The sequence below is a fragment of the Pseudonaja textilis genome, chromosome 1 (assembly GCF_049901715.1).
Source record: "Pseudonaja textilis isolate UNSWEBS1 chromosome 1, rPseTex1.2, whole genome shotgun sequence".
Classification (NCBI taxonomy): Eukaryota; Metazoa; Chordata; class Lepidosauria; order Squamata; family Elapidae; genus Pseudonaja; species Pseudonaja textilis.
Genome location: NC_141990.1, coordinates 329189596 through 329215062, shown reverse-complemented (window position 1 = coordinate 329215062; position 25467 = coordinate 329189596). Strand labels below are relative to the sequence as shown.

Below are 25467 nucleotides of genomic sequence, written 5' to 3'. Positions count from 1 at the left end.
AATCTAATCTGTTTGTTACTTGTTAATGTTGTTTCATGCTATATTTGACCTTAGCATTGTAGTTGTTTAATTATAGTTAACTCATTTAGCTCAATGTGTTAACCAGGCTGGATATCAAAACATCCCCAAATGCTTAAACCATAAGTTGTTGAACAAACCTTAAAATATCTCGGTTTCTCCGACAATAAATCATAAACCATAGCACACCTGCAGCTATGACCAGGCTCATAACATATTATGCAGAACATTTAGATTTATTGCCAATCTTATCATCAATTGCTGGTTTTCAGCAACCACATAAGTTAGATTTCCTCCAGAAACATCTGTCCCCAACCAATGCTTCGATCTTCCAATGATGTATGCATTTCTACTGTTAACTATCCTAAAACTAAAACTGTATTAGAATTTAGGACGATCTGTATACTAAATTCAAGTATGCATCTTAGTGCTGCTTCATGCTCTAACTATCTTTCACCAAGCAATTTTGGTTGTCTACAGCAAAAATGTTTAAATCTTTCTTGGTTTGTTTTTGATGCCTGGGAATTGCCTGGACTAATCCCTGCAGTTTTATTGGTAGGATTTTGGATGTGATTTGCCATTGCTTCTTCCTAAGGCTGAGAGAGAGTGACTGGCTCAAAGTCGCCGGGAATATAATTTCTATCTGTCAGCTTGTAGCCCAGTGCCTTTAACCATCAAACAAAACTGGCTCTTTTTAAGCCTTTCTCTTGGATCCAGGCTGGATAAGGTTTGTTTAAGGTCTCAGCGAAAAGTGATGTTGACTAGAGTTCAATCACATTTCAAATGAAACTAACTCAATTAATATACATATTTCATTACTATTTCCCTTGCATTCATCACACTATAAAAAAAATGTTGTGACTCTAGAAAGAGAGCAGAGATGAGCAACCAAGATGATTAGGGGACTGAAAGCTAAATGAAGAACGACTGCTGGAATTGGGTACAGGTAGTCTAGTGAGGAGAAGGACCTGGGGAGACATGATAGCAATGTTCCAATATTTGAGGAACTGCCCCAGAGAGGAAGGGGTCAAGCTATTTTCTAAAGCACCTGAAGGCCAGACAAGGAATAATAGATGGAAACTGATTAAGGAGAGATTCAACCTAGAAACGAGAAATTTTCTGTCAGTGAGAATAATCAACTAATGGAACAGAAGTTGCCTTTGGAAGTTGGTGGGAGCTTCATCACTGGAAGCTTCCAAGAAGAGACTGGACTGCAATCTGTCAGAAATAGTGTCATCACTGGAAGCTTCCAAGAAGAGACTGGACTGCAATCTGTCAGAAATAGTGTAAAGTCTTGTGCAGGGGGTTGGACTAGATGACCTACAAGGTCCCTTCCAACTCTGTTCATCTGTTATACACATGTACATTCAAAATCTTTTATCAGCTAACAAAGTGGAAAATTTGCATTAAAAAGAATGCTCATAGTTTCTTTTCGCACTGCATGCTCCTGTCTTTTCCTTCAGGGTGATTTCAAAGAAGGGATTTAAATTATTTTAAACATGCGTTTTCCAAAACATACATACATACATACACACACACACACACACACACACACACACACACACACACATTCCATGGTTCATTGACTTATAACATTAAAATAAATCCTAGTTACTTGTATTTACACAGCACATTTAAGTGTTAATCATGGTTTAGAAATCACTGGCTGGGCTTCAACAACACGCTAAAACAAAATGTGATTGGTTTGATTTTCATTTAGTGTGCTGCATAAATTTAGCCATTGAAATAGTCTTCCTTTGTAAACTTCTGGGCTTTTTATCAGAAAGCTTCAGAATCCACTGGGGTTAGATGAGGAGTCCTTGGTCCTCTCTGAGCTTTTTCGTTTTCCTGCAGACATTTCCATACCCGAACTCGGTGCTACCATAGAGTACTATTTGCTGCCAGTTTATATTCTGGTGTCTTGCCCGTCTGTATTATTTACTAAGGGCTCTTTGGCAGTTTCTTGATTGGGGTGTTGCTTCTTGGTCTAAAATGGACCTTGGAGTTAATCGATGCTGATCTGAGTGCTGATTACGGTTGGAGTGGTGTAGAGTTGTAATTGCAGGAATGTTCCAATCTTGGATGGCAAACCTCAGATAAAGAATGTTTCCAAGCAAATACAACTCAGGTAAACAAAGTCACTAATCTAAAGGAGGATTAGAGAGAGGAAGTAAACATATGTTAGACTTTAACTAGAGATAATTAATTGTATGGATTACTGTGCTGAACAGTAACCAAAGTTAAGCAGTAACCAAAGTGAACCAGTGATGGAGGATAACTAAAAATGTGTATAAATGCAAGACTAGACTCCAATAAAGATCATCATGATTCAGTTGTTCATGATCAAACAACTTGACTGCCTCGTCATTACAACAGAGTGGTGCCTGGAGTCTTTAACTTAGAAACTTAATTTTGAGCAATATTTATTTCATTGGCAAGAAATGGGATTGGAAAGGGATCCTCTCTCCATCTGAACCCCTTGATCAGAGTTTTTCAACCTTGGCAACTTTTAGATATGTAGACCAACTTCCAGCCTTCTGGCTGGGGAATTCTGGGAGTTGAAGTCCTTATATCTTAAAGTTGCCAAAGTTTTAAAAAACACACTGATAAGAGGAATTTCCGACCCATATTGATGGGTTGCTAATTTAGCAGAGTCTCTTAGAATGATTTGAAGTTTCTTAGACCCTGTGCTCTCTACCCTTCCTTTTCCAGCTTCCACCATTTCTCATAATATCACTCCAAGACCCCAAAAGATGTATGAATACAGCCAACACCATTGCAAGCAATGCCAGGAAGGGGAAAGGTGTGGGAAGGACATTGTCCCTTCTTCTCTTCTGTAAAAATTGGGGACTTTTCCTGATCAGGATCTTTTACTATACCTTTCCTCCCCCTTCCGGTCCTTTGGACCTAACACACTCCATCATTCATTGTCTCCTTGTTGCTGCACTGGTTGCTAAGGGGATGGTTGCCAGGAAGTGTGCAAGTCAAACAATGACTGATTCATCTTGCTCTTCCCTCCAGCCAAAGGAAAACTCTCTTAAGCTGGCCTGGGCTGCAGGAGGGGACATCCGCCATGGATTTCCGTGACCTGTCATACCGGGATTTGGTATTAAATCGTCCATATGTCCCTCTTAACACCTTAGAAACTAACTTCCCCACTCCGGTCTACAGGTGAGTGTCTTCACAATGGTGCAAACTACTAACAATCACATGTTGGGCTTTATTTGACAGGGAGAAATGGCTTCCTTACATCGTCTATTATGGCAATGTTTTTCAACTTTGGCAACTTGAAGATATGTGAACTTCAACTCCCAGAATTTTTCTTTCTTTCTTTCCTTCCTTCCTCCCTCCCTCCCTCCCTCCCTCCCTCTTCTAGCTTACTGCAGGAATAACTTTCTTACCAGGGTGTAGTCAAAAAAGTAAAAATGGCCATGGCTGCAAAAGTGATCAAAACTCCACCTCTTTGATATGTGCATCCAGGAAAGATTCGATCCAGCCACCATTTCTGACCACACCCTTTAAAATAGAGGTGGTATTCAGCAGGTTCTGACCAGTTCTGGAGAACTGGTAGTGGAAATTTTGAGGAGTTTGGAGAACTGGCAAATACTACCTCTGACTGGAGATTTTACAGTATCCTTCCCCTGCCATGCCCACCAAGCCATGCCCACAGAACCGGTAGTCAAAAAATTTGAATCCCACTACTGCTTTAGATACTCCTGATTCCTACATTTTGGTCTTTGGATCTTGCAAATTTTACAAACAATCCACCATGCCTTTGCCCTCTTCCCAATGCTTTCCCTTCCACTTTCAAAAGGATAGTTTCCTTTCTGCAGCTTCCTATGGATATATTTTAGGGGCTCAGATAGTGTGTCAGGTTGGTAAGATCATGTGCAAATCTCTTTCCAGATGCAGAACAACATTTTAATTCTAAATAGTGGATTAAATGAGCTCATTTCCCCTTCCAAAGTCCCATCCTTTGAAATGAGCCTTTCTACAAAATGCAGGCCTGGAGACTTGCAGGAGGTGAATGGGGATCTACAAATTTGTGTCATTTTGTCACAATTATTGCTTGGAACTGTTGATTTGGCTATTCAGCTTCAAAAAGGCTGGATGAATGATTATTTTCGAAGAATAAATAACAGAACAAAAAGAGAAAACAGTTGGCTCATTCCCCACTTTTCAGCACTTTTTACTCTTTATGCAACTCTTTAGAGAATTCTGCATTATAAACCATTTGCTTGTGTTTGTGACGGAAGCACCTATCATGCTTCCAAGTTGAAAGGCTTAGCTGGTGACATCACTGTTGCCCAGGAGACATCTGGTTGGGGGCTCCTTTGATGTCCCTATTAATATACCCACCAAAATGGTACCTATCTATCTACTTGTGATTGCTCCCTTGCTAGGAGCTGGAGCAAATGATGGGAAATCACTCTTCCACACAGCAGCACCTCAATCATAGGCTTACTAATTACTGAGCCAGCGTCCTAACCTTGTGAGCTCACCATGGTCCCATTATAAGCCATTAAATTACTCCTACAACCAGCTTGAGGAGATAGATTTTGAAGATAAGAAGCTAAGAGCAGCTCTTTTGAGTCAGAGTAGCCCTTTACCCGATGCTTGGTGTCCCACAGTGGCTAATTAGATGCCTTTGGGATGCTCACAGAAGATGGAAACACATCCTTCTCCTAACATTGTTTTCCTTCAGAGACTGGTGTCCTGCAACCCAGAAGGAAGACTAACCTTCAATAGACCTGTCATTTGGACCCAGTCCATTTAGCTTTTGGCCCTCTCCACATCCTGTGATATTGGATGCATCGATTTCATCATGGGAAAAGTTTTCTTTTGTCTGTTTTACCTCTTGCTGTCACATTTGGGAACTGATCCCTGGTTTGAAGAGAATGAGGAAAACTTTCTATTCAGGGGGTCGGGGGAAGTCAAAAAAGGCAAGATGGCAACCCCAATCATATGACCATAGTCATAAAAGAGGTGGGGCTTCAATTGCATGATCGTGGCTTCCATCTTGACTTTTGGGGACCTGTTTCCTATGGATAATTCTGTTCTAATCCTCTTTTTCTATGGCATAAATGATTGCGCATATCTTATTTATGAACTTTCTTTCCAGCCTAAAGCACATTCAGTAAAAGGAAACCATTAACAAGTGCCCTGATCTTGTTAATTCATGCTAATTTAATTCATTTTATGCACTTTTCCTAGTTATTTTTATCTATCTATCTATCTATCTATCTATCTATCTATCATCTATCTATCTATCTATCTATCTATCTATCTATCTATCTATCTATCTATCTATCTATCTATCATCTATCTATCTTGTATGCTGCCCAATCTCACTGAAGATGACTCTAAGCAGCTTATATCCTTTTTCTAAATGTTTTGATCAGAACTGTATGTAATATTCCTGATAGGGACATAGTATAGATTTGTCTAAGTGAGCAGCATGGTGGCCTAGAAGTGGTGTTCTCACTTCACAATCAGGAGGCTGTGAGTTCAATCCTAGGTAGCGGCAGATATTTTTCTCTCTGGGTGCAATGAGTAATTATCTGCTGTGAACTTTGCATAGGCTTCAGGAAGGGCATCCAGTCTGGGTCATTAAATATATATAGATAGATAGATAGATAGATAGATAGATAGAGAGAGAGAGAGAGAGAGAGAGATTTATCTAGGTGCATTATTGGACTGGCAATTCTATGTTCAGTCTTTCCTTAGGATTCCCTAACCGAATTCAGGTTTGACAATCAGAATACTTCCTGTCTAATTATGCATTGGTAGCTCTGACCCAATCAGCATGTATGGAAAGTCAAAATCTCTTTATATTTACTTCATCTGAATCACAGTTTGGTTCAACCACTGCTCCAATTTGATTGGCACTTAATACAGTAGTAATAATTTAATAGAGATCCTTCCTTCTGAGAGAACATTTAATGTAAGTTTAAATTGAACTGAACTTAATCTCAATTTACTCCTGGGCATGTTGGTCACTCCAAATTCGTATTCCTCTTTGTCTTTTTTTGGCCAGCCATGATGGCATTTGAATAATGGATATTTTTGTTTTGTCCCTTTGACAGTGACGAATATCTTTCTCTGAGGGGACCACGGAATGCCCCTGTTATAAAAGAGGCCGTCCGCTGGAAATTCACCCCTATGGGGTGGGATGCCATCCCTCAAACCTGGTATACCGGTCTGACGAACAGCCACAACCGCGATGCCTGGTACACCATCACCGAACCCCTGGGCCGAGAGACCTATCACCGCTGGCAGAGGTCAAATACCAAAAAGGAGAAGGCTATACCACCTGGTAAGTGTTTGAGATTTAAGGTGGGTGACTATGGCAACTTTAGGAGCTGTGGACTTCAACTCCCAGAATTCCTGAATTAGCATGGCTGGCTCAGGAATTCTGGGAGTTGAAATCCACAGGTCATAAGGTTGCCGTAGTTACTCCTGGCCATCTCCCACCCCCAAATCTTCTTTTAGCCCACTCTGACCAAACTGTATTTTTGTTAGAATTGTTTATTTTATTTATTTATTTTTATTTTACTATTTTTGCAAATAACTCAAAGTGGCAAACACACCTTCCTCCTTCTTTTTTTCCCCCGCAACAACTACCCTGTGAGGTACATTGGGCTAAGAGAGTGTGATTGATCCAAAGGCACCCAGTTGTCTTACATGGCTGAGGTGGGACTTGAACTCACGCTCTATCGCTTTCTAACTTTAGCTCTAGCCTTAAGCACTAGATCAAAGCGGCTATTATATAACTATTATTAAATAGTTATTAGATAATATTAATTAATATTCTCTGTTCATAATAAATTATTATTTAACTAATAGTTTCTTCCTGTATATTTACCAATTTGTCAGCTTTGGAATCCTTATTCATTGCTGCCACATAGCTTGAGAAAGTGGGACGGGGGTGATTTTAATTGAGTAGCTTTTAGTAGACAAAATAGAATTCTTTTGTTAGTTCAAGGTCAAAGAGTGTGGTGCAGGAAAAAATGGAACTTACTTTGGGATTGGTTCATGTGATGTGATGATGAGTAAGTAAAAAGGGTATGGTTTGTAGGTTGGGACATTGTGGGAAGTCCGGGAAACTTAGTTTCAAAATTCCACAGATGTGCCAGGTGCTATTCTAATAAAAGTATTTTTGAGATTATGCTTGTCTCGGAGTTACTGATCGGAATGGGGGTTCCCTGGAACGTTGACACCAGGCGCCCTGGTGGCACAGTGGTTGGAATGCAGTATTGTAAGCAAACTGTGTCCACAGCTGGGAGTTCAGATCTCACCAGGCTAAAGGTTGACTTAGCCTTCCATCCTTCTGAGATCAGTAAAATGAGGACCCAGATTGTTGGGGGAATTAGTCTGACTCTATAAAATGCTTAGAGAGGCCTACAAAGCAGAGTTCCCCAACATTTTTGGGTTGTTAGCCCGGAGGGGAGGGAAGAGTAGGCACCTTTACATGTGCATGCACAAATGGGACCACGCATGGTGCTGCAAATGGGGCCATGAGTACCTGTGCAACTCTTGCAGCAATGCCAGTGGCCGAGCAATGCTCAAGGCGACACTAGTACCTGTGTGATGTTCCTGGCGACATTAACATGAGTGGGGATGCGCACGCACAAACACATGCACTTGCCAGCCACTCATGCGGCCCGGTGGCCAATAGGCTACGGCCCACAGGTTGCGGACCCCTAGTGTAGAGTCTCCTGCTTGAGCAGGGAGTTGAACTAGAACAAAGTTCCCAACATTTCTGGGTTGGCGGCACAGAGGGGGAGGGAAGGGGTGCCTTTATGCATGCTTGTGCACACATGAATGGGCCTGTGTGCATGTGCCCCATGCAAATGAGGCCATGCGCACCGCAAATGGGGCCATGACCCCCTGTGGGACACTCACGGTGACACTAGCGACCGTGTGATGCACGCGGCAATGCTAGCATGAGGGCGGATGCGTGCGCACGTGCACGCACACACACACACACACACACACACACTGGCCAGCCACTCATGCAGCCCAGTGACCAAGAGGCCACAGCCCAATAGTGGGCCCTGGCCCACAGGTTGAGGATCCATGCTCTAAAGGGCTATGAAGTGGTATATAAGTCTAAGTGTTATTATATTACTATGTAAGAGTAGTACAATATCTATTTTTGCCCATAACGACCACTGTGTGTGGGCTGTGGACAACTGGCCCAAAAGATCCCAGGTAGCTTCCTTAGCTGAAGGATTAGAACGTGCATCTCTCTATCCAGAGAACTTCTGTGGTCAATGAGGGACCCGAAGCTGCACCCTTTTGTCCTCCTCCTCCTCCTCCAGCACCTCCACCCTTACACCAAAGTCACCATACAAGGTGACCCCACAGTCATTTTGTGCTACCTGCTAACATTTGTCCCAACTGAGTTCATTTAACAACTGCGCTATTTGCTTAATGACCACTGCCTAAAAGTTTCTGGAATTGATCACGGTCACATAGTGATCAACTTTATGGCCGTCATGTTATGAGACTAAATTGTGGGATCAGTTACAGTTGTACATTGAGGACTAACTGTATTTGATACTGGCCAGTAGGAGGCACTATAGGACTAGTTCTGTCCATATATTGGGGTTTTCTAGTGTAGAGTAGCCTCCATACATTGAAATGAATATGCTTGTTAGAAACCAAGGCCATAAGGTGTGGGGTTTTTTTTTAGCTTTAAATGCACCATATCCTAAGAAAGGAATCAATTTTAAAGGATAGCACTCTGATTTTGGTAGGGAAGATCAATAAGGAAGGTAAAAAGTTTGAACACCATGAATCTAGGGACAGTAATGGCTAACCTTTTCGGCACCGGGTGCCGAAAGCATGCACGTGTGAATGTGTGTGTGCACACACGCAAACCCCCAAATGCAATCCATGCACATCCCCGTGCATGTACCCCACCCCCCATTCATGCCCCATCTCACCCACCCCACATGCATGCATCCCTCGTGTGCACTCGCCCTCCCCGGATCTGGCAGAGACCAGCTGGCCGGCGGGAGGTGCATGCACATGCACAGCGCTGGGGCGACGGCTTCACATGCCTGCAGAGAGGGCTCTGCGTGCCACCTCTGTATAAATTCACCATCATGGATCTAGAAGCTAATCCAGGGGTGTCAAACTCACTGTGTCATGTGCTGGCCCCTCCCCCACTCAGTTTAGCGAAGGGGGGGGGAAGTCCAGATACATCACAGGACGACGCAAGTTTGACACCCCTGAGCTAAACAAACTAACCAGTTAAAGCTGGGGTGGACTTCAACTCCCAGAATTCCTGAGCCAGCCATGCTGGGGGTTGAAGTCCACAAGTCATAAAAGGGCCATAGTTCCCCACCCCTGTAATAAAATATTGGCTATTTTGGCTGTAGCAACACAATGCAAGTTCATATCGGTGCGTCTAAATCTTTTTTATCCTTAGGTTACGCCCTGCATTTGCGAGACAGCAGCTGGTATGATCCAATCATCCCTCCTCAGTATTCGGATCCTAACACACGATGGAGTGCTTTTCTATGGAAGGATAAGAATATTCCTGGCAAAGAATATGGTAAGAAGCAGGATTATGGGGACGAAGGAATGTGGGGGAAAACTCAGGCAGGTTGGCTCCATCAGAGACTTGTAATATGGTTCGTGAGTGCACAAGGGGAGACCTCAATCCTCACCCTATATGCCTTTCCCCCAATTCTAGAAAAAAATGGATCATCCAGTGAAATTGATCTGGATTAAAAAAAATATTTTTCACACTAGAGAGAGGCCTTGATGTATGACAGGGGTCTTCAAACAGCTTTAAGACTTGTGGACTTCCAACTCCCAGAATTCCTCCTCCAGTCATGTTAGATCAGGAATTCTGGGAGTTGAAGTCCACAAGTCTTAAACTTGCCAAGGTGGAAGGCCCTTGGTGTATGACAACAAAAGAGTCCAAAATTTCTGTAAGTCAAGGCCTACCTATACCTTCTCAGGTTAAGAATGGCTCCTTTTCCTATCACCTGCCATCTTGATGGTTTTTCTTTGAATTGCTAGTCTTGAATCTTGCATGCAATAGATGGGCACCTTCTTTGACTCCCCTAAGAGGCACTTCCAGGTGTTTTGACACAACAGCTTCCCCCAATTCCTAGGCCATGAAGAGGTGTATACAGAATATAGAATAACAGTTGGAAGGGACCTAGCCCAACCCCCTGCTGAAGCAAGAAAACATATACCAGTGGTGGCTAACCTTTTTGGGCACCTGTGCCAAAAATTGTGCCCGCGCTTGCATGCCTCGTGCTCCCGTGCCAGCACCCAGAAAGCAATGCACGCCCCCCATGCCCCTAGGCATGCATGTGCAATCTGCACTGCACCTCACAGCTGATTTTGGGCTGCTTTGCGGCCTTTTTTTGGCCTCCCAGAGGCTTCAGGAAGGCTTGTGCAGGCTTTGCAGGCCAAAAACTAGACCCGTTTCGTCACTTCCGGTATTTTTAGAAAAACAGGAAGTGATGAAATGGGGTAGTTTTCGGCCTGCAAAGCCTGCACAAGCCTTCCTGAAGCCTCTGGGAGGCCAAAAAGGCCTCAAACTGGCCAAAATCAGCTGTGAGGCACCTGCATATGCAGTTAGTTTGCCTGCAGCTTGCGTGCCGGCCCAAATGGCTCTGTGTGCCATCTGTGGCACGTGTGCCATAGGTTCACCATCACGGACATATACCATTCCAGACAAATGGCTGTCCAGTCTCTGCTTACAAACCTCCCAGTGATGTATATGCAAAATAGGAAATCGACCTTAATTTCCCCCCAGCTTCTTTTGAATTACAATCTCTCTTATTTTTTTCCCCCCAGTCATCAACCGCAATCGCTGTGCTGAGGAGCTGAAGGGGAAACCGGGCTATGTACCCCACCTTTCTCTCCACACCCCAGTCTTCACAGCAAAGGATTACCGCACCTGGAGGATGTTCAGCCACCAACCTTCGACCAACAACCAGTAAAGCTTCTTCAGCTGCTTGACATGATGTGATAATCCTCCTTCGTGGTGCAAGGTGGGGATAGCATCTCCCCTTTGTGCTCAGGGCCCCTGTCCTAGGCCCAGAGCCTTGGAGTGATGTGGCACGGCAGCGCATACCCCTGCAGCCTGGAACACGTGGATATGGCCAATTTGTTGTGGCAATGCTGTAAAAGGAGGGAACCGAGAACGCTTCGCCCTTTTACCTGTGTGTTTGTTTTCTAATGAAATTGTTGGGCAGACAATTCTTCATGTATTTCTTTATGCAATGCAGAAATAACCGGTGGGACACCCTGCCATGGGATAGCAATAGCAATAGCACTTAGACTTAATATACAGCTTCATGGTGCTTTACAGCCCTCTCTAAGCGGTTTACAGAGTCAGCCTCTTGCCCCCAACAACCTGGGTTCTCATTTTACCAACCTCGCAAGGATGGAAGGCTGAGTCAACCTTGAGCCAGTGAAAATCGAACTACTGGAGGTCAGCAGAATTAGCTCGCAGTACTGCATTCCCACCACTTTGCCACCATGGCTCTTTAGGATGACCCCCTACTTCAATGATTTTTTTTTAAAGAGAGACAAACTAAGGATAGTAGAGACATGAAGGCAAATGACACTTGAGGTGATATAACGGTGGTTGAAAAATGCCAAGCAGAGTGCCTTTACAACTCCCTTTTGAGTAAATCATAGGAAGTAATCCTGTGCATAAAATGAATTCAACTTAGGATAATTAAGCTATTTCCCAATAATTCACCTTAACTGGTAGTGTTCTAATGATGGCCTGGGAGCTATCCGTTGGGGAAGCATTAATTTAGATTCTTGTGCTGAGCGTGGGTTGGCAGTTGGACTTTCTAGGACGCCAATTCTATGATTCAGTGACTTGGCTACATTCCCTTACCTTTTAGATCAGGGCTCAACATACTATACAATGCCAAGAGAGATAATTAAATACCTCCCCCACATTTAATAAACATATAAAATAGCTGAAATCTCACTCAGTGCTCCTAAAGTTTGCATTGAGATCCCCAGAGAATGCTCTGTCAGGTGACAGCTTAAAATCTAGTAATAGTTTGGTATTAGTATTTGGTATGAAAATAATTCAATCTTGTGATAATTACAAGAAGGTTGGTGACATGTTTTAAGGCTGGTTTGGTGTTTTGAATGATTTGAGATGGGGTTTTACCAATCTTTCCAGCCCCTTGTGGTTCTTTTGAGCATCTTAATCTACCCATTTTACCTATCCTAATCTCAATGGAACTGATTTTTTCCCTACTTTTGGCAGTTTTTACTTTAAAGACACAGTTTATATATTTTGGGTTGTTTTGGTTCCTTAAAACTTAACCAAGAATCATGAAGGCTGAAAATCACTAGCAAGAATCATGGTATTTGTAGTTTTCAGTACAAGCAGAAAGGAAGCTGTGGTCTGTTCTAAACCTTTTAATGCTCACTAATTAATGTTACCTCTTTCACACCTCTGACTCACTTGATTTTCTTCAGCAAGGGTTTTTCAGACTGCAATCCTGATTAAAACCATACCAAGAGCTATTCTTTGTTAAGTGGATGGAGCCATGATAAAAAAGATCAAAAGAAGAAACGGATAATAATCATTAAAATGATCACTCCTCTTTTGTCATGTTCCTTACTACAAGGTTATATATATACTTCATATATACTTCCACTTGATTTATAACAGTGTTTTTCAAATTTGGTAATTTAAGATGTGTGGACTTCAACTCCCAGAATTCTCCAGCCAAGCTGGGGAATTCTGGGAGTTGAAATCCACACACCTTAAAGTTACAAAATTTAAAACATACTGATCCTTTTGTATGTCACACTTGTTACTTTATATGTTAAAATGATTGGCACTTTATCTTTCCACCTGAAAATGTATGTGTCTTAGGAGTAATTCTAAACCACATTGAGATTTAAAGAGAAAAAAGTAATATACCAGTAATGACTTTGGCTGCACAATATAGACATTGATGTAAAATGAGAGAAATAACCTGCATGAAGGGTGTCCATCTGGTTTGTTTAACATAATGCTATTCACATAATGTATTCCAGCAAGTTTAATAAAAGAGAAGTGCTACGCTGCATTATAAATAACTGGATTTAATTTATGCCCAAACGATTGATACTTCAAAAATAACATATCTGTCATGAATGAAAATCCAATTTGTCCCTGAAAATGCTGGTCTGGGTGTGGGGGAAAGGCAGGGAAGGGGAGAGGGGGAAATCCTGGTGTTTTAAAACAATCTTTAACAGATTTTCACCTGAACATTAGACCTCAGAGGTCCACATCAGGAACACAACCATTCTTCTCCATCTGAAATGCTAGCGGGTTACCTCAAGCAGGATTTGAAGGGCCAGCCCTTTCGCTGCTCAGCTCTTAACAGTTTCTACTTTGTGGTAAATCATATTTGAACATGGAGGCTCCAAAGTTGCTTTGTTTAAAAATTAATAAAACCCCAATATTCTGAACTTTGGAGGTAGAGTCAACGGTAAAGCTGTCGGTGAAAGCATAAGCCTCTTAAACCACCCCCTTATGCTACCCTGTTTCTCCAACATTATGGCCTCCCCCAACAGGAAGTCCCAGCATGTTTTATAGGCATGAAATGAAATTAAGCCCCTCCCCCCAAATTAAGGCCTATATTAAAACATGCGAAATGGGGGAGAAATGGTGGGGTGGGGCTTGCCGTTAGGAAGTACTTTTGTTGCACACCCGGATATGGTGCTGCCTGCGTTGACCCCGATACAAAGTGCCCCACCAATGCCGAGGTCAACATCCAAGCCGTCGCCGCCCTCCCGAAGATGCAAGGCGGGGAATTAAGTCACCCCCGAAAAGACGGCCTAACCATTTTTGGGGGGCTCAAAAAAAAAAAAAAAATAAGACCCAGCCTTATTATATGAGAAACACAGTAGTTACAAAAATATGATGTGGGTGCAAGATGATAAAACATACCTTCCCTGGCCTTTAAAAAGAGGAGGAAGACGGAAAGGTAGGTTTTTTTTCCACACAAAAACTAAGAGAGGTATTTCAACTTTCCCACTTTCTCTTACACGGAAAAGTTAGGAGTAAAAAAGTTACTAAATTTTGGCTTTTCAAGGCACATGAAAGATCCACGGTGTCTCCAAATCTTGCATGGTGCTCATGCACCCTTTAAAAGTCATCTTTCTACATTCTTTACTTCTTGGGGAGGAAACCTCCCTCTATTTCCAGAGAAGTTGAAAAAATAATAACCTCGAACAGAATCAATGTTGTAGGTCTTGCGTCGTTGAGGAAAGCTCTGTATCTCCTTTAAGTTTTGATCAGTTGCAGACAACAGTCACAGAAATTTCAGTTTAAGCATCACCTTCCATAGATGCCTGGAACACGATTGTTTTTCAGCTTCCTTTATATCTAAATGGAAGAAAAATAAAAACTATAAGAAGAACAGATACCAAGGCCGTGAGCACCTTTCCAGCTCAAGAAGTGTGACGAGACCTAATTTAGACTAAAGGTAACATATTGCGTCAAGTGATAAGACTTTTTAAAAATTCTTATTATCGTATGACAAGACATCCAGGATAGGACAGTGATATCAAATATATGCATGAAAAACTATTAGATAGATGTAATGATAAAGCATACCTTCCTTGGCCTTAAAAAAAAAAAAGCGGAGGAAGGGGAAAATATAGGAGTTTCCCCCCACACACAATTCCCTTAAAAGGCAGGTGTTTCCCCTTTATCATCTTCTTTTACAGGGAAATGTTGAGAGTAAAAATGCATGGAAAAAAGAGAGAGCTTTTTTTTTTGGTGTATGATTTTTAGAAGTTGTTTAAAACATTTCAGAGACTTAGCATCTTTTTGTGTGGCTGTATTTCAGGATGGGATTCAAGCAGCAGGATCAGGTAGGCACTCTACAGCCTGTCTCTCTCTGTGTGTGTGTGTGTGTGTGTGTGTGTGTGTGTGTGTGTGTACAGGTAATCCTCGACTTACAACAGGTCATTTAATGACATTTCAAAGTTTTAACGGCCCTGAAAAAAGCGACTTACAATAGTTCTCCAGAGATACGACCTTTGCAGCGTCCCCATGATTCATACTTATGATGATTGCGATGTCCCGGAATCACACGGTCCCCTTTTGCAACCTTCTGACAAGCAAGTCAATGGGGAAGCCGGATTCACTTAACAACCAGGTTGCTAACTTATCAACTGCAGGGATTCATTCACTTAACAACTGTGGCAAGAAAAGTCGTAAAATGGGGGCAAAACTCACTTAGCAAATGTTTCACTTAACAACAGAAATTTTGGGCCCATTTGTTGCCATAAGCCAAGGACCACCAGTATATCTGTACATTTGAAAATTTTGTTTGCTGAGCTCAAATAGTTTAGTCCCAGATATTTGGACCAAAACGAAGCCATCTCAGACTACTTGCCAGGATTAATTAACTGGATTAGGAGATTTGCGCAATGCAATAATCGCATTTGACTCATTTAAATATATTGTGTAAATAATTTCAGGTCAGTTCTAACACAGATGAGCACAGAACAAAATGGACTCTCAGTCATTCAATGTTAAACCAAGCCATTTTTCCCACTGTCCAAAACCAAACTGAAGTTACGCTTTTTAGCCATCCATCGCAAACCATCATCAACGTCACTAAATGAATCCTTGCACTTTGTTGTTGTTTTATTTGGGGGGTTATGTGATCAGGGAGGAAAAGAAGTAGCCGCATCCTTTCAATCTTGCAATCATTGCCTAAAGGGACCAGGAGAGCCTATCTAGACACAGTTGTGCATCGGGCATCAAGAAAAGAAACGCAGCTTTGAGTCACTGAGAGATTGAGCCAACAGCTGGCACTATCCAACTTGAAGCAAGAGCAAGGGCATTAAAACAACCAGAAGCTGCATGGATTTTGTAAGCTCTTTGTTTAACAAACACTAACATAAATATTTTTTTTTCCTTCTAAGCCACTATGTGAAATTGACTTCCTCAAGAAACAGGAAGGGATTTCTACACAGAAAGGCTCTTTCTTGTGGTGCCACTCAAAAGTCACAGTTGGAAGTATTTTCCCTATCTGCTTCCTTGAAAGTGCCCATAGTTTATACTGCTGATTGTTTTCCATCTCTCTGAAGATTTCATCAACTCCATCCAACCACAACTTATTCCTTTCTCTTTTCTCCTTTCTCCCTACCCATGTAGTTCCTTTTCTTCATGTAGTTGGTTTGTAGCCTAACTATCATTCATTATCTCTAGATGACCAAACCCTCTCAACATATTTCTTTAATGCTAAGGAAATTTATTTAAAGATTAGTGGAATGGATAATAATTTGATGTGATATTAAATAAGAAAGTTGAAAATGTAATTATGACTATGTATAATTTGGAATCACGTTGCTCACGTGAAGAGATGTGTAAAAAATAAAAATAAAAAACACTTATTTAAAAAAAACAATTATTTAATGCTGGTCATTTTCTTTGGTATATATTCTATATCAGGGGTGTCAAACTCAAGGCCCGGGGGCCAGATCTGGCCCACAAGGTGCTTAGATCTAGCCCACGGGCCCGCCGTAGAAACAGTGAAGGGCAGGCCCACAGTGACTCTGCCAGAGAAAAAAAAAAGCTCAGGCAGGCCGCATACTGCTCTCCCGAGCTCCATTTTGGCTGGCAGAGGGCTGCAGAAAGCTGTTGCAGCCAAAAATGAAGCCTCGATGAGTGACACCGAGCTGGCCACGCCCCCCTTTGAGGTCAAACACAATCCTGATGCGGCCCTCAGTGAAATAGAATTTGACACTCCTGGTCTATATTCATTGAGCAGGCACTGAGCAGGCATCTCTTGTTTTCATTTCACATGCAATTAACCACTTTATTTCCACAGCACTCAACTTCCTCCCTGCCACCCAAATATAAACAGTGCTCAAAAAAGTGAATTATGGAGTCGTTAATTCTCTCTGAGCTTCATGGTTTATTTACAGACATTTCAGTACTTGACTAGGTAACTTGATCAATGCCCTGAAAAAATATATCTGCAAGCAAAACAACCAAGCTTAGAGAACACCAAGAACTCCATCATGGTTCAAGCCTGAGCTACAAATATTGTCTCCTAAAAGTCAAGGTAGTCCTCAACTTATAACCATTGCAACATCCCCATGGTCACGTGATCAAAATTTGGACCCTTGGCAACTGCATGTGTTTATGACGGGGACAGGATCCTGTGGTCACTTGATCATTTTTTGCAACCTTCTGACGAGACAAGTCAGTGGGGAAGCTAGATTCGCCTAACAACCGGGTTACTAACTTAACAACTGCAGTGATATACCTAACAACTGTGGCAAGAAAGCCATAAAATGGGTCAAAACTCATTTAAAAAACTGCCTTATTAGGCAACGAAAATTTTGGGTTCAATTGAGACTTTTGTTTCAAATTGAGACTTTGGGAAAAGTGCAAAGAAGAGCAACTGATGATTAAAGGCCTGGAGGCTAAAACATATGAAAAACTGTTGAAGGATTTGGGTTTGGCTAGTCTAAAGCAGGCCTTTCCAACCTTGGCAACTTTAAGACTTGTGGACTTCAACTCCCAGAGTTCCTCAGCCAGAAAACTGGACAAGTACTTACTTGACATGGTATAGGATCTCCAGCTTAAGCAGTGGGGTGGATTAGATTAGAAGACTTCAAGGTTCCTTCCAGTTCTATTCTGATTCTGATTTGTGATTGTAAGCCAAGGACTACCTGTATATAACTGTTCTCCCTCTTCAATCACAGTACCCACCCCACCCTGTCCTTAGCTTAATATTTCGTTATTTCTGCAAGAAAGACTGCGGTAGAAAAGGGAGTCTCTTCTACATTCAGGAGAGAAGCCTCTATATGACCAGGTAAGCTCCCTTCCCAAGAAGGGTGGATTGGCTACAGGTTTTGCCAAACATCTTTGGTGCACTCAACTATCTTTTAATCTTTCCATCATCTACCTGTTGATGCTTGTAAAACTGTAGACATTGCCTGCGGGCATGTGACCTACACATAAGTACCCAAGAGTCTTAAATGGATTTTGAATCTTCCTATTTAAGTCAAGCCCAACAGTGGGGATTTAAAGAACTAGCAAACTAGGTGAAGTAGGCTAAAATTCAGGCTCATTTCCTGAAATAGCCAAATTGTTGCAGGTTGAGGTGGTAGCTTAGATGTTCTTCCCAGATAACTAGTGCAGCAGCTGCCAACTGGGAGAAGGTGGCATGAGTTCAAGCAAAACTTGCAAGCGATACGGGTGTGAACAGATACTTTTGCACAAAAATCAGATTACGTAAGAATCAGCCTCTGCATTCTTTGTCTTCGATGCAATTCTGCCTTAAGGTAGCTGGTGAAGATGGTAACCTAAGCCTTTGGTGTTCCAGTTTCTCTTATTTTTTTATTTTTGCCCCACAGGTCGAGGAAGGCTGACTTCTAAAACACCTTTTCAAACCTACACATATTTCCGAAAAAAAGCCGCAATAGTGATGGCTGTTGGTATTTATTCTGATATTGTAGAGCAGTATTTCTCAGCTTTAATAACTTTAAACCTAATTTAGACCTCCCTAAATTAAAACCAAAAAAGAACTAGAAAAAAGGTCACATTTGTCATTGGTTTACTTATGCTCAGTTGACATAGGGGTTCAAATTGGATGAGAAGTATTCTGTTTTGATGAATAAGAAAACTGGTTTTCAATTGGACTTCTGCACTAAAGGTGAATTTAAATGTCTATGAATATGGAAGATGAATATGTTAAATATGGTATGACAATAGACAAACAGCTTTGGATAGAGCTTAATCCTTTAGCAATAAGAGGCTAGGCAGAGAAAGGGTTTGACATTTTCATTGAATTACAATTTAAAATATATATTTTTAATATATAAGATGTACCATTGATACGGGTAGTCTTCATAATATGACTGTAATGGAGCCTGCCCATCATGGTCGTAACTTGTGATGATCATAAAGTGGGCCGGGCTCGTGACTCTCCTGAATTTATGACCTTTTTTAATGGCAGTCATTAAGTCAATGTCATGGTTGTTAAGCAAACCCATGCTTGTCTAAGGACTGATTTTGCCAAAAACATTTGTAAAATGCAATCGCATGACCATGGCATGCAAACAAAATGCAGCCTGGTTGCTTTATGCCCCATGTATGGTTGCCAGTCAAGGGCTACCTACAGTATATTTTAACAACTGTATAAATTATCATATAAGGATATGTCAAAGATATGTTGGAAATTTAACCAATCTGATTCTGAAGGTATTTCCATCATGTTTGGAAGACTTGTAAGAAAGCTAATCAACATTGAGAACAGATTTATAATTTTATTTCCAAGATTTTTTTAAAAAAATGTACAATTGAAGGCCAAGGTTTTCTTCTAGATTTGATAAACAGGGTTTTTTGGGGGGGAAAAAACGAAAGGACTTTGCTTTTATATATTGCTGGCTGAGGAATTTTGGGAATTGAAGACCAGACATCTTAAACTTGCTAAAGTTAAAAAAAAAACTGATGCAGAGAGTAAGTGGGATGACCTGACAGAGATATGCAGGCTCAGTTGCCTGAGGCCTTTTGTAACGTTCAGAAGCAGCTCAGACAAACAACACCCTAGTTCGCTGAACTATCAGAGGAACAGATACAGCATCATCAGACTTTCAAGATGCTGTTACTATAGTGCTACTCCATTGAAAGTAGGTTTATCCATCCTGTGATTTCATGGTTTGGTTTATCTAGTGAGGCCGAGAGATAAATATTCTCCTAAACATTTGCGTGTCAGCTGTCATTTCAGTGTAAACTCTTTTAGATCAGTTACAAAAAAATGCAGCCAGATAATCCTGCTCCCCCCTCAATACGAATTTGCTCCCAAGGTTGAAACTGATTTAAAGCACAGAAAAGTCATTAAATCCACGGGAAGTAATCTAATTAACCATTCATCAATTAATGTGACTTCATTTAAGAAACATGTAAACGTACGCAACTTTTTTTGTAGTCTGGTCCTTGATTGCAAAACAGTTGTATACTTCTCAGGCATCCAAGAGGGAAGAGGCTGAAAAAAGTCGAGATAGTGACCACAACTACACAATCAAAGCCGCCCCCCTCCTTTTTGCCTATATCATACAAAAGGAGGGGGCATCTGCCAGGTAGTCACAGCTGCAATCTTGATTTTTTTGAACCCCACCGACTCCTTTATGGATACTTCTGATGCCCCTTTTTTGACAGAATTAATATTATAATATATTAACTCTCTGCTTCTGTTAGAATAGCATCGCCAAGTATTGGAGTGCAGATCCATCTCTGATTGGGCCCTCTAGATGTTGTTAAAAACCAGTTTCCAAGGTCTTAAACTAATCTTTAGTGCTGAGGAATGTCAAGAGTTGAAGTTTAGAATTACACCTATGTTCAGCACCAGGGAAAAGTTGAGGGCTTCAATGGGACTTACTTCCTCGACTAGTCCTCGACTTGCAAACGGAATGGAACAAGTTGGCCAACTCGCCATGGGACAATTCAACAAATACAAAAGTTAAGTTAATTTTGATGAAACCATAACCATCAATAAAATAAAAACATCAGTCCAGAAATACAATAATTTTGATGAAAACTTGCTCATCAATAATAAAAGTACTTGAATTAATGCAGCTGTCAGAGTCCCTCTTTCTTCTTCCCCCTCCTTCTTATGGCAACTTGAGAGCAAAGCAGGAATGCTTTATGAATTGACAAAAGCATTGAATTGTCCCATGGTGAGTTGTCCTGCGGCAACTTGGCCACAGTGAGTTGACCATGGTTAGTTGTCTTAGGCCCCTTATGACTGCAAGTGAGACCAGAGTTTCCACTGCTAAGCAAGGGGGTTATTAAGTGATTTTACAACCTTTTTTGTTCATGGTCATTAATTGAAAAATAGCAACTGTTAAGTGAATCAGGCTATCGATACCCAAATCTGGATTTCCCCCATTGACTTTGCTTGTAAGAAGCCAGCTGGGAGGGTCACCAATGGCAATCAAATAACCCCAGAATGCTGCCAACTGTGGTAAATCCAGGCTGGTTGCCAAGTGCCTGAAATTTAATCGCACAATCCTGGGGATGCTGCCATGGTTATAAGTGCAAGGATCGGTTGTAACTAAAAAAAAAAAAAAGTGTGAAAAAATTTGTAACTTTGAACGGTGGCTAAACAAATAATTTTAAATTGAGGCTTGTCAGCCATTGCCTCAGATTTGAAGGAGGAATTGAAATAGGGACCCAGTGGAAAAGAAACTTTAACAAGAGGGTTGACTTAAGGATAAAGGACAGTCCACATTTGCTCTTATGTGGGAGATGGAGGCTGATAAGGGAGAGGCACATTTTGAAATGAGAGAAGATGGTTTTGCTCTCCTTTGCCAAGGTTATGTAATATGGAGACTGTCTTCATTCCAGGCTATCTTCATCTCTCCTTGTCACACAAAACCAGAAAAGATGCCTCCTCTCTGCCAATAGTTATAGAACAAGAAAGAGCTAGCTGAAGGTGAAAGAAACTACACTGAAGGTGACTAAGAGAAGGTGTTACCACCCTCACAACTCACGTTAATTCTTCCTTCAAGGAAATAAGAGAAACTTCCTTGAGGTAAAACCATCCAATAATTAAAGGAATGGATAGCAAGCAGTAGCAGCATCTTTCTATTAACCCAAAGAGCTATTTCAGAATGGCTTCTGGGATCGTGGATAATACAACCATTGGTTTAGTGACCATTTGAAATTACAAATTTTACAAATGTGACTTATGATGGTTTTTCACACTTGGAACTGTTGCAGCAACTCCCGTGGTCATGTGATTAAAATTCAAAATGCTCGGCAACTGGCATTTTTTTGAGGGGGGGGACTGTTGCAGTGTCCCTGGTCATGTGATCACCTTTTGCGACCTTCTGACAAGCAAAGTCAATGGAGAAGGCAGATTCACCTAAACAACCATGTGACTAACTTAACAACTGCAGGGATTCACTAAACCACTGTGGCAAGAATGGTCGTAAAATGAGGCAAAACCAGAGGTGGTATTCAGCAGGTTCTGACCAGTTCTGGAGAACCAGTAGTGGAAATTTTGAGTAGTTTGGAGAACTGGCAAATACCAACCCTCTGGCTGGATATTTTACAGTATCTGTCAAGCCCGAAATGGACATATGTGTAGCCATTTTAGTTAGGCTTACTATATATTCTTTTTCTTACTTTCTCTTTGGTGGTCATGGGAGAAGGGTTTTGGGCTTGCCACATTCCTAAGTGGGGAGGAGTGGAGATAGAGTTGTTTAGGCTAGGTGATTCTTCTTCCTGTGGGAAAACAAACTGACTGTGCTTAGGCCCCTTGAGGTGGAGATTTATGACATCAAGCAACATTGAATTACTTCTGTTGGAGAATGTGACTTCTAGGGGTTGTGTCAGATCCGGAATTATCACAGACTTTGCCAATTTGATGCTTTCCTAAATAAAAGAAATTTTCTTGGAAAATAAACTTTGCTCTTTTCTTTTAAAATGGATTTTGTCACTTGGAAACCTGACATTATTCCAGATAATGTCCCCTGCTACGCCCACAAAGCCACGCCCACAGAACCGTTAGTAAAAAAAAAAATTGAATCCCACCAGTGGGCAAAACTCACTTAACAACCGTCTCACTTAGCAACAGAAATACTGGGCTCAATAATGAACCATAAATCAAGGACTACCTGTACACACAAATCCAGAAACTGAGAATCATCCCATGTATAAACAAACACTGTCTAGGCGGGTATTGAAGGATCTGTTGAAGGTAAATCACTGAACTGACAGCTGTAAATTCTGATAAATTGGCAACCTGCCAGAAGGCTAGAGGAGCACAAAAGTTGCTCCTGGCTTCAAACCAGAGAAGATGGATGATTTGGGAAATTATAGGCCAGTAGATTGGATGTCTACACTAGACGGTGATACTTGTGAACATATGTAAAGGAGCTCAGCAATTAGCAAGGGCCAGCATGAGTTTGTCACAAACAAATTATGCCAGATTAATCTTATCTCCCTTTTTGAGATAGTACTAGTATTACTAGGGAGAATGCTCTGGGCACAGTGTACCTTGATTTCAGCAAAGCATTTAACGAAGTGTCTCATGATGCTTTGATGAATAAAATGGTAAAATGTAGGCTAGAGGTTCCTAGTGATTCACAACTGGCTAGTGACCACACCCAGAGAGTCGGTACAAATGCTTCCACATCAGATTGGAAACCAGTTAAGAGAGATCCACGGGACTCTGTTTTAGCTTCCAACGTATTTGCTAATGATCTGAATAATAGGATTAAGTGGATGATTATTTAGGGATGACACAAAACTAGGAGTGTCTGCCACTTTAGAAGGTTCAGAAAGATCTACACAGGATTGAACCGTGGGACAAAATGAACAGGGTGAAATTTAACTGGGAGAAATGTTGGAAAGTTGTATCTTACGATTGATGATGAATGTATGTATGATTATGATCATTATTTGTAGCTTGTTTGACCAATAAAAAAATTCTATTCTATTCTAAAAGGAAAAGGTCAAGTAATCTAATCAAAAGGTCAAGTAGAGAAGCAACCTAGATCTAAGGAGAACTATTAACCAGTGGAACAACTTGCCTCCAGAAATTGCGGAAGCTCCATTGCTATAGTTTTTAAAGAGGTTGGACAGCCATATGTCTGAAATGGTATAGGGTCTCCTGCTTGGACTAGAAGACTTCCAAGGTCCTGCCAACTCTCTTATTCTGTTCTGTTCAAGTATCCAATAGTAGAGGATATGTTCCTCTAATCTGGAGGTCCTCAAACAAAGGTTAGAATTGCAACTTACAACCATAATGGAAAGTAGAATTTCGGCAATAGGTTGTTGCGATTGTAAGCTGAGGTACAATTTTACAACCGGTTTTAGGAAGGTCATAAAGTAAGTCACTATGATCATATATTGGATCCCATAGTTGCTAAACAAATCATGTGGTCAATAAGTGAATCCAGCATATCCAATGGATTTGTGCTGCTTTCTGCGATTCGCAATCCCAGTCAAATATCTATGGAATGCTGCAGTTGGTCATAAATATGAACAGGATCCAAGTTTCCAAAATGTGATCATATGACCATGGGGAGGAGCAGTCATAACTTCAAGGACAAATTATAAGCAGCTTTCATTAAAGTCCATTGTTAACTTTGAACAATAATTAAACTATCAGTTGTAAATCGTGTACCACCTGTAGCATAAAGGTTTAGCAGATTCTATATCAAACATGGGCTGGAGTAGATTATCTCTGAAAACTCTGGGAGGGAGGGAGGCCTTTGAAGCAGTGTTGACTTCCGGCAACTGTATGGACTGGTCCCTACAATTTTAGAAGTGATTCGCCACTGCTACCTTCCTGGGGCTGAGAGAGAAGGACTGGCTCAAGGTCACCCAACTGGTTTCCATACCCATTCATGACTAGAACTTAGGGTCTCCCAAATTCCAACCTTATACCTTAATCACTGTATCAACTTGGCCATTTTAAGGAATGTTTGGAACAGTGAACAGTCCTTCTATGGTATTTTTGTATTAGATACATGATCAGCTTCATTTGAAACTATACTAGTGTTTTTTAGTCACTAGTCAGAATTTTACTCTGAGGTATATTGGAGGTTCCCAACCCCTGGTCTGTGGACCGGTACCGCTCCATAGTCTGTTGGGAATGGGGCCATGCATGCGTCAGGTGAGTGCACAAAGCTTCATCTGTGCATGCGTGGGATCTAGGTTGCACGCGTGAAACCATCCCCTCCCTGAGGACCGTGGAGATCAAGAAGGACCTTAGCGTCCTAGTGGATGTTCACTTGAATATGAGCCAGCAATGTGCAGCCGCCACCAAAAAAGCTAATACAATTCTTGGTTTATAAACAAAGGAATAGAATCCCAATCATGTGAAGAATTAGTACCACTTTATAAAGCCTTAGTAAGACCACATTTGGAATATTGCATCCAGCTTTGGTCACCGCATTACCAAAAAGATGTTGTGACTTTGGAAAATGTGTAAAGGAGAGCAACTAAGACGATTAAAGGCCTGGAGACTGAAACATAAGAACGATTGCAGGATTTGCATTTGGTTAGTCCAGAAAAAAGAAGGACTAGTGGGGACATGATAGTAATATTCCAGTATTTGAGAGGCTGCCACAAAGAAGAGGGAGTCAATTTATTTCCCAAAGTACCAGAAGGCAGGAGAAGAAACAATGGATGGAAACTAATCAAGGAGAGAAGCAACCTGGAATTGAGGAGAAACTCCCAACAGTGAGGACAATTAACCAGTGGTACAGCTTGCCACCAGAAATCGTGGGCGCTCCAACACTGGAGGATTTTAAGAAGATTCTAGACAGTCACTTATCTGAAATAGTACTAGGTTCTCCTGCTTGAGCAGGGGGCTGGACTAGAAGACCTCCAAGGTCCCTTCCAGCTCTATTCTGATTCTGTCACTATCGCCTCTGCTGCCAGTCCGTGCAGCCAGGAAGGTTGGG

At 41.5% G+C, this 25467-nt stretch overlaps 2 protein-coding genes across 6 annotated transcripts in view; one reads left to right on the top strand and one right to left on the bottom strand.

Moving 5' to 3' along the window:
* Nucleotides 1-2723: 2723 nt before the first annotated feature.
* TEKTIP1 (tektin bundle interacting protein 1) lies at nucleotides 2724-13227 on the top strand. Its single transcript, XM_026698400.2, has 4 exons — nucleotides 2724-3189; nucleotides 6105-6334; nucleotides 9458-9583; nucleotides 10846-13227. Exons 1-4 carry the CDS (start codon nucleotides 3092-3094, stop codon nucleotides 10989-10991), a joined length of 600 nt encoding a protein of 199 aa, XP_026554185.2. The 5' UTR covers nucleotides 2724-3091; the 3' UTR covers nucleotides 10992-13227.
* The window catches only part of LOC113435252 (GRAM domain-containing protein 2A-like), a 50593-nt gene continuing 38148 nt past the window's right edge, over nucleotides 13023-25467 (bottom strand). For 3 of the 5 annotated variants that reach the window (XM_026698939.2, XM_087922800.1, XM_087922799.1), the window contains one exon: nucleotides 13023-14404. In XM_026698939.2, the coding sequence (XP_026554724.1) occupies nucleotides 14389-14404 (16 nt within the window). In that variant the 3' untranslated portion in view covers nucleotides 13023-14388. Of the gene's footprint in view, nucleotides 14405-19960; nucleotides 20034-25467 lie in introns of all 5 variants that reach the window. The other 2 variants (XM_087922798.1, XM_087922797.1) reach the window with 1 other exon arrangement.

Coding starts and splice junctions, on each gene's coding strand:
- TEKTIP1 (XM_026698400.2), top strand. CDS start 3,092: ATGGATTTCCGTGACCTGTCATACCGGGATTTGGTATTAAATCGTCCA. Junction 3,190..6,104: donor TTCCCCACTCCGGTCTACAG/GTGAGTGTCTTC, acceptor TCCCTTTGACAG/TGACGAATATCTTTCTCTGA. Junction 9,584..10,845: donor TATTCCTGGCAAAGAATATG/GTAAGAAGCAGG, acceptor TTTTCCCCCCAG/TCATCAACCGCAATCGCTGT.